General features: G+C 42.9%; 1 protein-coding gene and 1 long non-coding RNA gene across 2 annotated transcripts in view; both read left to right on the top strand.

Annotated features, from left to right (window-relative positions):
- Positions 1–16,407, top strand: part of LOC310839343 — a 292,189-nt gene that overhangs the window by 240,038 nt on the left and 35,744 nt on the right. The gene's annotated exons all lie outside the window — the stretch shown is intronic.
- The window catches only part of ERN1 (endoplasmic reticulum to nucleus signaling 1), a 65,315-nt gene that overhangs the window by 44,053 nt on the left and 4,855 nt on the right, over positions 1–16,407 (top strand). The window contains exons 7-19 of the mRNA XM_083727453.1: positions 421–522; positions 632–893; positions 3,152–3,230; positions 4,381–4,537; positions 5,615–5,733; positions 6,926–7,117; positions 8,849–9,110; positions 11,001–11,091; positions 13,167–13,356; positions 13,945–14,044; positions 14,979–15,178; positions 15,640–15,787; positions 16,014–16,141. Coding sequence (XP_083583579.1) covers positions 421–522; positions 632–893; positions 3,152–3,230; positions 4,381–4,537; positions 5,615–5,733; positions 6,926–7,117; positions 8,849–9,110; positions 11,001–11,091; positions 13,167–13,356; positions 13,945–14,044; positions 14,979–15,178; positions 15,640–15,787; positions 16,014–16,141 — 2,030 coding nt within the window. The remainder of the gene's footprint in view (positions 1–420; positions 523–631; positions 894–3,151; positions 3,231–4,380; positions 4,538–5,614; positions 5,734–6,925; positions 7,118–8,848; positions 9,111–11,000; positions 11,092–13,166; positions 13,357–13,944; positions 14,045–14,978; positions 15,179–15,639; positions 15,788–16,013; positions 16,142–16,407) is intronic.

Genomic DNA, 16,407 nt, shown 5'->3' with positions numbered 1-16,407 from the left:
CTGCTAATCATGGGGAGGAAGTTTGCAAAGAAATACAGTGATGTTAAGATATCCGCAAGACAAATTATTTAAATAAAAATTGTGAAGTATGGGAAGAATTTGCTGAAATAATGAATTAAGATAGAATACAAAAAGGGAGGTGTGAGGAGGTCCAAGAAATAAGTAAATGAAAGGATGTAATTTGGATTTGTACTTTTCTTTGTTATCTATGTTTTTTATTCTTTTTTCTGTTTTGTTGTTTTGTTGTTGTATTTTTGTATTTTCTTGTATTTTTTGAAATTTTGAATAAATATCATTAAAAAAAGAAAAAAGATATCTGCATACTTTGTTTTGAGGAACCTCTGGCAAGAGAGGTGGGTGCTTGGTTTTGTTTGACACAATATGAATTGAAAGTTTGGGATGATTATTATTTTTGAACAGAGTACACCATCACCATGTATGATACCAAGAGTAAGGAGCTACGATGGAACGCCACTTACTTTGACTACGCAGCCACCTTGCCTGATGAAGACGTCCAATATAGTAAGACCTGGGGTTCTAATTTCAGGCTGAAATGCTAATACTGTACATTTCACATAACTATGAGTTTGCAAAGGCTTTGTGCGATTGCTTGCATCTCTTTCCTTTGCAGAAATGTCCCACTTTGCATCTAACGGAGACGGACTGGTGGTCACTGTGGACAGCGAGTCAGGTGATGTCTTGTGGATCCAGAATTACGGCTCCCCTGTTGTGGCCTTTTATATCTGGCAGCGGGAAGGGTTGTGGAAAGTGATGCATACAAATGTGGGCATCGAGACCCTGCGCTATCTCACCTTCATGTCTGGCGAAGTTGGACGCATCACAAAGTGGAAGTATCCTTTCCCCAAAGAAACAGAGGCCAAAAGCAAATTGATGTGAGTATAATTTCTGCCCCTTCTAAATGGTATTATTTAAAAAACGTGTTTATTGTGTCAGGTCAACTTGGTTATTATCTAGCATGGAATTAAAACGTGCTTTCACTGTGGTCTCCCAGTTCCTGCAAGTAAATAAATAATAATAATTGTACACTTCGCTTCTGCAGATTATGTAACGAAATCACCCTATATTAAATAATTTGCATGTTCACAGAGGGCTTTTCCAAAAGATTGTTTTACTGTCAATCTTTTTTTTTTTTTTAGTGCCGGACTGCTTCGGTACCCAGCCACCCCAAAAATACAATCCAAACAGATATCCAAGATGTGATGGGTGTAATGGGATATTCCTGAAACCGAAATCATTCATTTGATTTCTGTTTGAGGAATATCTCGTGTATCAGCAGCCTCTTGAGATGTTAAAATCTTCTAGCAAAATCCCTGCTCCATACCCCTGGGCTGCTTTTTGTGAATGTTCCCCTCCCCTGCCCTTTAAATATATTGGTAGACTCTTGCTTCTCCTTTGCCATAGTGTATTTCTTCCCTGTTCTTACAATAATGACTGTGATCCAAAGACTTGCTTCAGGGTCCCCAATTTTCACCACATTGATCCATGTGCAACATCTCATAGTGACTGGGAGGTGTTGGGGGTGCTGAAATGAGATAGGCAGATCCACAGGAATCCAGGTCAATTTTTTAAAATCAGCCAATTACCTTACTTAGCGATAGTGAAATATATTTCACTATTATTCCTGTACTGGAACAAGAACCATTATAGGTTTGTTTGGTTATTTGTCATCTGGGAAGGCCTGGAGTGACAGGAGATCGGGATATACGAATGTTTAAGTAAAGAAAATAAGAGGACTGGAGTTGTATGTTTGTTTTTACAATACGCCATAAAAAAACAACACTTACACAATTCAGTTTACTATCCTGCAGTCATGCTCAAAGATTTTATTTGATATTTCAAGATATTTCTGTGAAAATATAGTCATACATTGAAAGTCGAACACCTTGGAGCTCAGATGTTTTTGCTCCCAAACACCGCAGACCCACCGCAGTGATTGTTTCGGTTTGCGAATGTTCTTTAGAACCCGAATGTCCGCCATGGCTTCCTATTGGCTGCAAGAGGTTCCTGCAGCCAATCAGAAGCCGCGCCTTGGTTTCCGAACTGTTTTGGAAGTCAAACGGACTTCCAGAACGGATTCCGTTTGACTTCCAGGGTATGACTGTAACGCAGTTTCAAAATTCAAGGACACCATGGGATTTAAAAAGGCAAAGTTTGGGTTCAGCCCTTCCAAGTCAAGTAACTAGCACTATAAACATTTTTTTTAAAAGCAGCAACTGTATTTCCGTATTTAATTCATAATGCTTAAAATGGAGATACAGATTTGAATACAGATGTGCAAACAGGAAGCTGTTGTAGCCCATAGAGATGAATGGCACTGGTGTAAAACATGGAAACGGGTTTTGTGGCTGTTGCTGTAGACTGAGCCCTTGGAACATTTGGGTCTAGTTATACCTGTTTGTGATACTTTGTACTTCACTTTTCCAAAACAGACCTGGTTCTTTTTGTGCATATATTTCCGGTTGCTCAGCTTGATGTTATCATGCAATATATATAGTGATATTTGCAGGTGGTTGTGTTATACAGTGGTACCTTGGTTTATGAACTTAATCTGTTCCGGAAGTCCGTTCTTAAACCAAGGCGTGATTTCCCATAGCAGTGTGGGACTCAATTTACAAACGGAACACACTCAACAGGAAGCGAAACATGTTCTTATTCCAAGGCAAAGTTCACAAACCAAAACACCTACTTCCGGGTTTGCAGCGTTCTTAATCCAAGTTTTTCATAAACTAAGCTGTTCTTAAACCAAGGTACCAATGTATATGTATGGCGACACCTTTGTCTCTCAACCGTTTCAGGTTCACCCGAAAATAAGTATAGAAGTACAGTCATACCTTGGAAGTCAAATGGAATTTGATCCAGAAGTCCATTCAACTTCCAAAACGTGCGAAAACCAAAGCACAGCTTCTGATTGGCTGCAGGAAGCTCCTGCAGCCAATCAGAAGCCACAGAAGCTCCGTCGGATGTTTGACTTCCAAGAGAATGTTTGAAAGCCAGAACACTCACGGGTTTTGATCATTTGTGAGCCGATTTTTTTGGGAGCCAAGACGTTTGAGATCCAAAGTACGACTGTATCTTAAATAAAGAAGTAAACAGCAGGCTTTGTAATATTTTCTTCCTGACTCCCTTCTAGGCCAACCCTCTACGTAGGGAAATACTCTACGGGCTTGTATGCATCGCCATCGATAGTTCACGAAGGAGTGGCTATTATGGTAAGCTGGGCAAGAGGCCTCACTTTTAGGAAGGACAATTTCCAGAATCTGGAATCCAGATGCAAAAAAACAGAAAGGAACCTGAGCTCTTTTCCTGCATTTCTTCGCAATAGGAATTCATAATCCAGTTTCTACAGTGTGCCTGTCGGTATCTGTCTTGGGTGTGAAATGGTTTTTAATTGATCAGTCCCATTGGGATGTATCATTGGAAGTGATTACAAAAATGAAACGAATGAATAGATGCCTTAGGGTGAAATTTATTTATTCATTCATTCATTCATTCATTCATTCATTCATTCATTTATTTATTTAATCATTTGTCCCAATTGTGGGAAAATATTTTATTCGTGTAAATGACAAGAATCGAAGGCTTATTTTGTTCAAAGAAAAAAAAAGAATAAGCAAGCTACATGAGTTCAGCAAGCAGATAAGAGTAATTCTGGCCATTTTAAATAGGGGGGAAGCAGAAAAAGACTCTGGTAAATTGTTTGTTTATTTTAAGGCATCTATAAACTGTTTAATCATTAGCAATTCTAAGCAGTGTACGTGAAATTGAACCATACAGAGAATTAAAACAGTACAAAGTCATCCTCAAACCAAAGATTGACTTAAAATGCCTGCTGGAATAAGGAAGTCTTTTGCCATGTTCAGATCTCATTCGGGAGCAAGTTCCACAAGTTTGGTCTAGATGCAATATCTGTGGCAACCATGGTTTCACTTTAATGACAAAAAGTAAATGGATTTGCATTATTTTCCTTTGATAATTGCTCTCCAAACCTTAATCTATTAAAAGTATTTTAGCAGTTTCATCAGTGAAGCCCTTCTTGTACAAGACTCAGAAACTGTCTTTGTCTTATCCCATAATTAGCATGGCTAAAGTACTTCTTTGCAATGCACAGCCTTGAATTAATGACCCAAATAAAATACATGAAATTACCTTCTGAGCTGCTTACCGTATGTCAACCACAGAGGCGCCTTTATGGCCCGTGTTCTTTGAGCTCATTGTTTGCCTGAAACATCTGTTAATATGAACATCCGTGGTATAAAATACCCAATAAAATTTCTTGTTATCTTTTTAAGTGTGACATTACTGCCATTCAAAGAACAGAAAGTCATTGCACAATTTCCCTCCCTCTCTCTTTCTCTCTAGCCCCGGGGAAGTCCCATACCGCTGATTGAGGGCCCCAAAACACACGGCGTAACAATTGAAGAGTGTGTTATCACCCCCAGTACAGATCTGAAGTTTTCATCCGGATTTAAACAGAAGAACAGTTTGCGCTATTTGAGGAATCACTGGCTTTTAATAGGTATCAGGAAGTAAACATCAGGATTTTTTTCTGTGTTGCACTGCCCTCTGGTGGACAGAATTCAAATTTTAAGATGCAGATTATATCCTCGGATTTATTTAAGGGTTTGATTTAAGAATTTACCAGGGGATATGCAAAATGCAAATTTTGATTTTAAATATTCAGTCGTGCCTTGCTCATACCATAAGATATCATGAGCAAGAACTTAAGAACTAAAAAATTAAAAGAGTAATTGAAGAAGTGTGCATGCACACGAAAGCTCATACCTAGAACAACTTAGTTGGTCTTTAAGGTGCTACTGGAAGGAATTATTTTATTTTGTTTTGACTATGGCAGACCAACACGGCTACCTATCTGTAACTAAAAAATTAATGAGCAGGCATTTTGCAAATCCATTAATTTACAAGTTAACACACCATTTTACAGGAATAGTTTTTGGATGTATGAAGCTTGCAGTTGTATAGTTATCGGCCCATCGCTACAAGACATGATAGTGGATTAGGTAAAGGTAAAATACATGCCAAAGTTTAATATGTACTGGTACATAGTTAACTGTAGGAAATTCTCAACTACATCACAAATTACTCACTAATATGCATCTTAATCTCAGGGTTGTGGGTTCAATACATGTGTTGGGGAAAAGATTCCTTCTTTCCAGGGGTTTGGACCAGGTGACGCTTCCAGCCCTACAATTCTATGGCCATTAGCTTTAGAAATCTATTAAATTCATAGAGGATGTGTTTATCCAACTAGCAGGCTAGTGATAGCTAAATGGGCCCCTATATCAGAGCTGGGAAGCCTTTTGCAACCTAAGGGCCACCTTCCCTTCAGGGAAACCTCCCAAGGGCCACATACCAATAGTGGGCAGGGCCAAAGGCAAAATTTCAAAGAACTAGTTTCTGCATTTGACTAGGGATAAGTTTCCATACTTATGCCTGCCTGTGCCCTCCACCCAGATTGGCAAGAGGCAGTATCGGATTTGACGGGTGCATTCAAGCCAAGCTTAGGGAGTGTAGCAGGGCCAGCGAGGCCATCTTTTCCTCCTGGGAATAACAGAAACCACGTTCTTGTTTCCAGGGCACCACGAAACACCGTTATCGGCCCCAACAAAGATCCTGGAGAAATTCCCCAGCAATTTGCCAAAGCGGCACGAAAATGTGATCCCGGCGGATTCGGACAAAGCTGCTTTTGAAAAGGTTGGTGAATAAACGAGGTCTCGTTTAACAGAGTCATTAGGAAAGTGTCATCATAGAATACATTCCACGTTGTGTAAAACGTATGCGCGTGAATGAGGTGGGGGAGACAGGATTTGCATGGGATTCCTGAGTCATGTGCGTGCAAATTGCAGGATGCGCTTTTTTGTTGAGCATGCTTTTAAACAGATTGGGTGGGGGGGAATCATCCATTAATTTTTCCAGTCAGATGTGTTTCTCGCTTAGATGTTTGCCATGCCTCAAAGGAACAAGGTGCACACATCGGCCTCTGTTTCTGTTACTCTGTGACAATATCTCATTCAAAATACGACCTTTACGTTCTCCCCAAACCAGGAAGTTTGTGGGTCTCCCAGCTGGGAGCAGTGTGAAGGCGGTATTTTAGATTTTGATGTTCTTTCAGATGCAGCGGAGGAACTTGTACACCATGTTCCTTCCGAGGTGGGTAACGTTCAAAGCCACTCAGTACAAACTCATTAGTGTGAGTTTGTGGGCTTTGTGAACAGCACAGGAACACCTGATGCAGCAGTATAGCTAAAGCTAAGCAGGCGTGGAAAATCTCGGCCCCTTAGATGGGAGAACACAGGGAGCCCCATTTAAGAAAGGAGTATTAATATATATATAATGTTTTATATTTAAATAAATGCAACAGTGAGTTTATTGAGAAACATGGCCAAACTGCTTCAAAAGCAGCTTCGCAAGACCAGGAATGTTCATAGGAAATAAGCTCTAAAGGATGGCAGGCTTGTTTCCTTGTTTTATTTTTAATCTGCTTAATAGCCCTGCAAATACGATTTTCACTATCTTGGGTCGGAATCACGTCTTTGAAAAGCATGAATCAGTTCTTGATATATTTGCTTAGAAACACTGAGCGCTGTGCAATTTCTAGCCACTTTTTATTCGCGCCCCTCCCCCCAATCTTTTAAGGGTTGAAAATTTATTTTGTATTCATTTTCATGTTCCATTTTGGTATGTAAACTGCCTTGGGGGAGGGTTTTGCCCTGAAAGGTGGCATAGAAACATTAAAAATAGACCTTTGCCTAATTGTACGTTGTTAACTTTGCAAGCCATTATCCTTCTTGACAAGTGCCCTTTTCGTAAGCAGCTGGGCAGCCCTAATCGAGGTTGTTCCTTCCATGGAAGCCCCTTGAACTAATGCCGTCTTTGGTTCTCTCAGGCAATCAATATGGGTGGCAGTTCCAGCAAGGACTTGCCTCCTCCCATTTCGGAGAATTCTGGAGAGACCCCCGGCCAGACTCCACCTCGACCAGAGGCTCCCGTCGACTCCATACTCAAGAACACGGCTACCGTCATCCTGAGCACTTTCCTGCTTGTTGGCTGGATAGCCTTTGTCATCACGTATCCAATGGTAATTGGCCAGTTTGCAGCATGCTAGTCTTGTGAATCAATAAGAAGGGCCGGCGTTGTTGGTGCAGACTAACAGCAAGAGCATGGACATTTTGAGGTTGTTTTTTATTAAACAGAGATTTATGCCCTCCCAAACATGACCTCAATAAGTCCTGACGGCAACTAGCAACATAATCTTTAAAATAACCCATGGGGTACAAGAGAGTAATGCACATTTATATATTAATTTTATAAACAGCTTTCTTAAAAGTCTGCACTCCAAGAACTGGTCCTTAGTTAAATCAGGGATATCTTTGTTCTGTATCAAACACAGTGGTACTTCGGTTTTTGAAAGTAATCCGTTCCAGAAGACCATTCGACTTCCGAAATGTTCGGAAACCGAGGCACAAAGGGCGGTCTGCAAATTCAATAGAGAAAATTGGGGGGGAAACCTCAGCAGAAGCTGTTCGTCTTCCGAGGCGCGTTCGAAAATGGAAGCATTTACTTTTGGGTTTGGGGCATTCAAAAACCGAAACGTTAGAAAACCGAGTTGATTGTTTGGGAATACCCCACGCTATTTGGAGGGACAAAGATAAATAGCTACATTTAAGTGTGGGGTTGGGAAATTGCTTGAAGCTCCATGTCAGCTGCTTCCCACAAAAGTGCATGTTTTTATCTCAAAGTAAAACAATTATAATGTGCATTTTTATCATTATTGGGAAATGCATTTTAAATTAATTGCACTATGAATTTCCTGTTTGTTGACACTGTATGAAACCAGCGTTCCATGGTGGGAAGCTGTGAAAATTAAAGCTGTTAATGTTGAAGCTAACCGTGAGTTGTATCCAGAGTGCCCCTCTGCTCATGGGAAGCTCCTTGCCCTGTAAGAGGGGATGGGGTGATTTTTGCAAATTCTCCTTTCTCCTGCAGCCTTCCACACTGTTCCAAAGGGCGCACCCAATTCTCTGGAGATTAGGGGAAGTGTGGGGGGGGGGGCTGCACAGAGATGGAGGAATCAGCAGAAATTCTGTTCACGGAAACCTCTGCTTGATTAAAAACCCTACCATGAATGGAGGGATACAATTGGATACAACCTAAAGCCACAAAACAAGTACCGTATTTTTCACTCCGTAAGATGCATCTGATCATAAGACGCACCTAGTTTTTAGAGGAGGAAAACAGGGGGGGAAATATTCTGAATCAAATGTTGTACTAAATTATTTAATAAACTACAGGTTATCAGAGGGAGAGGGACAGGAGCTGTATGTTTCTTTAGCGTGCGCGCTCAAGGAGCGACGAGCGGGGAGGCAGCACGGCCCCGAACGGACCCGACACAGGAACCCCAGCAGCCTCCTCTCGTGTAAGCAGCTCAGCTTTAAAGCGAGCTGAGCTGGGAAGGAGGGAGGGAAGGAGAGTCCGTCCGTCCATCCCTCCTCCGTGGCTCGCTTTAAAGCAGCAAAGCTGGACAGGAGCCGCTTACACCAGTGTAAGCGACTCCTCTCCTGCTTTGCTGCTTCAAAGCAAGCCACGGAGGAGGGAAGGAAGGGGAGCCATGGATCCTATGCTTGCGACTGCAGCGGGATCCCGCCGCCATCTGTAGGCATTCACTCCATAAGGCACACAGAGGAGGAAAAAAGTGCGTCTTATGGAGCGAAAAATAGGGTAAACATTAAATGCAAGAAAAGCAGCAGTTGGAGATTCACAAAATAAAGTTTAATTTCCCTCCATATTCCTCCCCCCACCCCACCTTAAGAGTGTGCATAATCAGCAACAGCGACAACATCAGCAATTCCAGAAACAGCTGGAGGAGAAGATACAGCTGTTGCAGCAGCAGCCTTTCAATCCTCCCATTGACTTGCCCCCCGAGGCAGAATTCCTGGATGGCTCCTGCGTCAGGCCAGAGAGCTCGGCCACCAGCTCACCAAACATGTCTCCAAAAGCATCCAATCACTCAGCCTATTCCAACGTCTCCGCTTCTGATGTCGGGAGCTGCCTTTCCACGGAGCAAGAAGAAGGTGATAAAAACCAGACTTAACCTTTTCTTGTAGATTCAGGCTGTGTACACATTGCCAGCTTAAAATGCAGCTAGGTTGTTCTCCGCCCCGCCCCCATTCAGATAGGAAAAATGGATCAAGACACAGTATTTCATAATCAACCATAGGATAGATATTGATTGTGGCTAATGTTGCAAGTGCACCAATACCCGAACCAGCAGTTTGGATCCAGACTAAGTGGGGAGGGTATACACAGCCTAAGAATGTAAGACCACACTTCTACCAAGGTTTGAGCAAGCCTGGATGGAGAGATGTTAACAGCCCTCTGTCCCCAGCCTATTTCAGGATCAGGCATAGAGATTATTATTTTTAATGAATCTTTTGGACATACATGAATTAGCATACATCTATTCCTTCAATGGGACGTGGGTGGCGCTGTGGGTTAAACCACAGAGCCTAGGACTTGCCAATCAGAAGGTCAGCAGTTCGAATCCCTGTGATGGGGTGAGCTCCCATTGCTCGGTCCCAGCTCCTGCCAACCTAGCAGTTCAAAAGCACGCCAATGCAAGTAGATAAATAGGTACTGCTCCAGTGGGAAGGTAAACGGCGTTTCCGTGCACTGCTCTGGTTTGCCAGAAGTGGGTTAGTCATGCTGGCCACATGACCCGGAAGCTGTACGCCGGCTCCCTGGGCCAATAAAGCGAGATGAGCGCCGCAACCCCAGAGTCGGCCACGACTGGACCCTTTACCTTTTTATTCCTTCAATGAAGTTGGTTCAGTTCACCTTGTATGACACCGAGGACTACCTAATCACAGTGTCAGTCTTGGGAACTTTTCTAGACAATCCTTGTATTGTATCCCAATGCCCAAAAGCTAGGACAGACAGCATATTCCCGGTTTAGTTTTTGGCAAGCAACCAGCTGGAAGAGAGCTCCGCAGTTATGGGACAGACACTGAGCACCTTTCTCCATGTGCCTCCATTGCGGAGACTGGTACACAGGTGGTACCGTCAGTTGGCATTAGAGATTTCAGCAGAATGTCAAGGAGAAAGATGCAAGAATTGCTCATCCTCCCGTCAACATATGCAGTAGCAACTCCTGTCAGGTGAAGGTTGGGTGCAGGATAAGAACATTGTTATGGCAATGCAATTGTTGGTCTTTGCTGTTACCCCTACAGACTGATTACACAGCTTAGTATACAACATAAATGAGGCCAGATAGCTCAGTTGGTAGACTGTGATATTCTTAATCCCAGGGTTGTAGGTTTGAGCCCCACATTGAATGAAAGATTCCTGCATTAACAGGGGACTGGACTAGATTGGGGTCACTTCGACAATTCTATTATTGCAACTGGTGTTGCTAAATCTGAATACTTCTTTGTTTTAAAAGAAACCAGTTAAGTCCTTAAAGGTAAAGGTAAAGGGATCCCTGACCATTAGGTCCAGTCATGGCTGACTCTGGGGTTGCATCACTCATCTCGCTTTATTGGCTGAGGGAGCCAACATACAGCTTTTGGGTCATGTGGCCAGCATGGCTAAGCCACTTAGTCTGGTGAACCAGAGCAGCGCATGGAAACGCTGTTTACCTTCCCATCAGAGTGGTACCTATTTATCTACTTGCACTCTGACGTGCTTTCCAACTGCTAGGTTGGCAGGAGCAGGGACCGAGCAACGGGAGCTCACCCCGTCGTGGGGATTCGAACCGCCGACCTTCTGATCGGCAAGTCCTAGGCTCAGTGGTTTAACTCACAGCGCCACCTGTGTCCCTCCTTAAGGACCCGTTAAGTCCTTCAAGTACCCTAAATGTCTTCCCTTCCTTTCATGGTGAGCCTTTAAGTGCCACGTGAGAATATGTGCCTAAAAGGTGCCATGGGTATGTTCATTCCCCCCCTTTCCTCTCCGCCCTTCTCCAGATGAAAACATGGCCACTATAGCAGTTGGAAAGATTTCATTCAACCCGAAGGATGTGCTTGGACATGGAGCTGAGGGAACCATTGTTTACAGGTAAAGCACCAGATATGAATGCTGTACACCAGAGGCAAAGGCTTCTTCCAGACTATTGCTATACTGTGGGAGGGATTTGATTGCATTCTGACAAATTCAGGTTGTTGCACCATTAGAGTAGACTTGGTGTTCTTGCAAAGCTAGCTTTTTTTAAAAAAAAGTAAAAGTAAAAAAGACGACTCTTTGCAGTAAGGCAAATGCACTGGCAAGTGTAGTATAACAATTTCTTCTTGACGCAAAGTCGCATGACCTCCCCACAAGCCAATTGAAATGAATGCCCGGTAAACTGTTGATGTTGCATAACCTTCCCACCAGCTTTGTGCAAACAAATCGGGACATGGATGCTCAATAAACAGGTTGCCTGGAAGCACCCGAGGAGTGCTTATTAAGCCAGTGTCTGTGGTTCTTTTCCTGAGTGTGTTTTGGAAGAAGCAGCTCTATCTAGAGAGCCAGTGTGGTGTAGTGATTAAGAGCAGTGGACTCTGATGAACCGGGTTCACGTCTCCGCTCCTCCACATGCAGCTGCTGGGTGACCTTGGGCTAGTCACACTTCTCTGAAGTCTCTCGGCCTCACTCACTTCACAGAGTGTTTGTTGTGGGGGAGGAAGGGAAAAAGAGATTGTTAGCTGCTTTGAGACTTCTTAGGGTAGTGATAAAGCGGGATATCAAATCCAAACTCTTCTTCTTATTGCATTTTCTTTAAACATGCATGCCTATATTGTTACTTGTGCACTTGCTGATGTCTGTGTCAAATGTTCACATTGGGCAGGATTGAACTAACAAGCCCTGCTAGCGGAAGCTCACACATGGACTCTTGCTAGCATGATGGGCTCATGCTAGCACCCCAATTGGCTCAGCTTGTGTCTGGGGAGAACAGTTCAGATCATTTGATTAAACAGAGCCGCTTAGTGCTACTTTGAATGGCTCTGTTTCTTTCCATCTGTTTCCAGCACCGAAAACTAATTTCATGGCCTTCAGAGTTAAAAGTTTGCATGGTCTCTGTCACCATATTTATTCCATACTACATTAACACTTTCCAGCTTATCCTTCGAAGTACGGAGTGGGATTGACTGTAGTGTGAGAGGCCCGTCCACTTGCACAACAGGGCTTCTCCTTCCCTCTGCAGGCATCCCAAAAACTTCCTCTGGTTGGTGGATTCCACTGAAGCAGATAATGAAAGTGCGCAGAAAGGCTGGAGGAGCAGAGAAGCTAGAAATTTTATTGCACAGGCATTGGATGCCACCCATGGCACTTTTTTCTCTGCCATTCTCTTTTCCCCCAATTTTTTTTTTATTGGTTTCCACATTTATCATTTATAGAGAGGGAAAAAAGGAAAACATTACAAAACACACAACAAGAAAAGAAAAAGAAAAGAAAAACACGCACAAAATTCTTACTGTGAATCTCTAATTCTCGTTACATTGATAACTGACTTCCTCAAATCCCCTCTAACTGAATTTCATTATAACCCCTGTAGAGCAGTTCTCCAAATGCATGTTTCTAATAATATTCACTCCTTTCATTTACTATCTTCATCTCTTTTATTAATATTCTAATCCTTAATATTTACTACCACTTACTCTGCCCCTAAGCCTATTTGTTACTTCCGAGAATTTTCTAATTATCTTATATCACAATATTTAGCTAAATATTCTTTAAATTTCTTCCAATCCTCTTGTGTCTCCTCTTCCTTCTGGTCGCGGATTCTTCCAGTCAGGTTGGCCAACTCCAAAAAATCCAACATCTTCATCTGCCAATCTTCTATTATTGGTATTTCTTGCGATTTCCAATTTTTGGCTAATTTTCTCTGCCACTCTTTGAGTAGTTGCTTCTCTTGCTTATTTGTGTCTCTTGTGTAGGAAAAAGTATGGCACCCCTTGCAGCATAACTGCCATCTTTGTGATGGCCACACAAGTGAGGAAGCTTACTCACATGTTTATCCATACAGACCAAAACCTTTCTCTTTCCAACCCAGAATAAAATTCCTTCAATACAATTGGAAGCATGGTAGCAAGGCAAGATCCTAGCTGAGTAACACAGTTAAATGCTAAGGAGTTTCTCTGCTGTATCTACAGGGGGACATTTGACAATCGAGATGTTGCCGTGAAGAGAATTCTCCCCGAATGCTTCAGCTTCGCTGACCGGGAGGTGCAGCTGTTACGGGAATCTGATGAACATCCAAATGTGATCCGCTATTTCTGCACGGAAAAGGACCGTCAGTTCCAATACATAGCCCTTGAGCTCTGTGCCGCGACTTTACAAGAGGTAAACTATTGATTATACATGCACCTGCAGCTAAAACTGGGAGGGCTTGGCAGTTCGAAAGAAGAGAAGTTTCCATTTTAAGTTACAGTAAGGCCACAACTTACTTGGGGGGTACAGTCCAGGGATCCAGCCTAAAGCCAAAATTGCATAGTCAGAACATGTTGAGTTCAATGGTGGTGGGGTTTTCAGTCTTTTCCTGGATGCCCAAGCGTATTGCCAAGTGCACGTTAAATGTGCATAAGTTGCAAGCTTACTGTATCTTTTTCAAGCTTGATTGTGTGATGGGGTGAGAGCTTTGCATCTGAATAGCTTTTTTTCTATCCTACATTTCCAGTGCATAATATGCCAGTGAATCACACCCAGGAAATTTTCTAGAGGCGAATAGACTGCTTCTATTCTAATTCTCTCCCATTAGCACTAATTTAAGCATACAAGATCATACACAGAGTGCAGAGTGCTGTGCAGCTAAATCTTCTGCATGTTCACTAGAAGCAAGTTCCACCGTGCTGAATGAGGCTTGCTCCCAAGGAAGTATGCATAGGACTGCGGCCTTAAACTCATTTTGACTTTGTTTATATGCAATTCTAGTATGTGGAACAGAAGGACTTCAGTCAGCATGGTTTGCAGCCGATCACCCTCTTGCAACAGACGATGTCTGGTCTTGCATATCTCCATTCTCTCAATATTGGTAAGAAACCGTTTTATTTTAATATCCAACCACTGCAGTGGCTCAAATTTTTCTCTCTCAGAGAAAATAAGGATACTTAGAGCTGGGAAGGAGCAATGGTATTATTATTGCTAGATATAAGGCCGTCGGTGCACATTGCCCCTTTGTAGCGTAGGCTTTAGTTAGGGGCTCAGTTATAATAGGGTTTGGAAATATGACAACTCACCCCAGTGTAGAGAGTGTGTGGTCCCCAGTGAAGCCTTAAAAGTTTTGGAAGGCAAGAACAGATTTGATAGGGAGCGCGGGTGGCACTGTGGTCTAAACCACTGAGCCTCTTGGGCTTGCCGGATCAGGTCAGCAGTTCGAATCCCCGCGACAGGGTGAGCTCCCTTTTCTCTATCCCAACTCCTGCCAACCTAGCAGTTCGAAAGTGAGTAGATAGGTACCGCTGCGGCGGGAAGGTAAATGGTGTTTCCATGCACTCTGGTTTCCGTCACGGTGTTCTGTTGCGCCAGAAGCGGTTTGGTCGTGTTGGCCACATGACCTGGAAAGCTGTCTGTGGACGAACACCGGCTCCCTCGGCCTGAAAGTGAGATAAGCGCCTCAACCCCATAGTTGCCTTTGACTGGACTAAACCATCCAGAGGTCCTTTACCTTTTTACCTGTCCTTACTATGTCCTATTGTGATATCACATACTTAGCTAGAAGCACATGAGAAGGTCTGGGGTCAGCATCTGAAAGTGCAGGTAAGGAACCTGAGTTTCCCTCTGGTGCACAGTAAAGTAGTAATGCCCCTCCAGCCCACCCAAATTTAAAGGAAAACTGGGAAAGATCTGTGCTAATGGAGTAAGCATGTAACATAAGCCTGTTGAATTGAGAAAAAATGTATTTTAGCAATACAATGGCTCTTTTTACTATTTAGAATCTCTCTCTGCTTCCACTTTCTTTACATTAGTGCACAGAGACCTGAAGCCGCACAATATCCTCATCTCCATGCCGAATGCCCACGGAAAGGTCAAGGCCATGATTTCCGACTTTGGCCTCTGCAAGAAGCTTGCAGTCGGCAGGCACAGTTTCAGCCGTCGGTCCGGGGTCCCAGGCACTGAAGGCTGGATTGCTCCAGAGATACTGAGTGAGGACTGCAAAGAGAACCCGGTGAGTTGGCCGCACTTCTTCTTAGGACTTGAGCCTGGGCCATATCTGGTTTTCAACATGGTGATATATCAGCAGCTAAATACTGCGATATGTTGATCAATATCACGATGTCTGGAATGTATCTCAGCTGCTGCTTCCTCCTGGAGAAGCCACATCGCCTGTCATGTCTCCCCTGCATCTTTTAAACTAAGCTTGAGGTTTAGAGACTTCCGTACTGGAATGAATTATTTTTTATAAAAAACAACAACCCACAGCAGATTTGGCAGAGTTATCTGACTAGTATACAATGAGTGAGACATGGGTGTTAGGTCCTTGAGCTCCGAGTTATTATAATTAAAAGTTGTATACCTGTAGGTCTCATCCAAAGGTGCAAGAAAGTTCCTTATGTTGCTGCCAATAACTTGCATACTTTCATTTGCTGTTACATTTCAGTCTCTCTTTTAAAATGCTTCTCTTTCCAGACACACACAGTGGATATTTTTTCAGCTGGATGTGTCTTCTACTACGTGATCTCTGAAGGCAACCATCCATTTGGCAAATCCCTGCAGCGGCAAGCCAACATTTTGCTGGGTGCCTACAGCCTAGACTTCCTCAATCTAGAGAAGCATGGTAAGCAAACGGAAGTTTTCCATTATTCTGAAGCTGTGCACTTCTGTTGTTTCCAAAATAAATGTATATTTATACCTAGAGAAAATACAACCGTGGCATTCAAGAGTTGTTAGATAGATAGAGAAGGAGACTCAGAGTTCAAATAGAAACTGAACTTTGCTCGTGGAACTTCACAAAGTTGCACAGACTATTCTGTATACATATTTCTTTCTCTTTTTTTCAACAGAGGACATAGTTGCTCGTGACTTGATAGAGCAAATGATAAGTACAGATGCTCAGAAGCGTCCTTCGGCTAACTGTGTACTAAAGCATCCATTTTTCTGGAGTTTGGAAAAGCAACTCCAGTTTTTCCAGGTGAGTCGCAACCCTTTGGTCTGCTATTTAATTTTGCAAGCTTAAATCTGCACTGGATTATATACACTGAAATACTACATTTCAGAACCCTATACTATACTGCATTTGGGCCTGAGGCTGCTTTGGAGTGATAATTGTGCTGAGGGAGCTGCAGTCACTAATCTTGGGGCTGCTGGAGAACTAGACTTCTGCCATTTACTGGAACCTTTTACTCAACATAGGAATCTGCCTTATATCAAGTCAGGCCATTTGCCCATCTAGGCCAC

Source organism: Podarcis gaigeae, assembly GCF_964106915.1.
Source record: "Podarcis gaigeae genome assembly, chromosome: 2".
Classification (NCBI taxonomy): domain Eukaryota; kingdom Metazoa; phylum Chordata; class Lepidosauria; order Squamata; family Lacertidae; genus Podarcis; species Podarcis gaigeae.
Note: the sequence above shows the minus strand (reverse complement) of the source record. Positions and strands in the feature narration are given on the sequence as shown.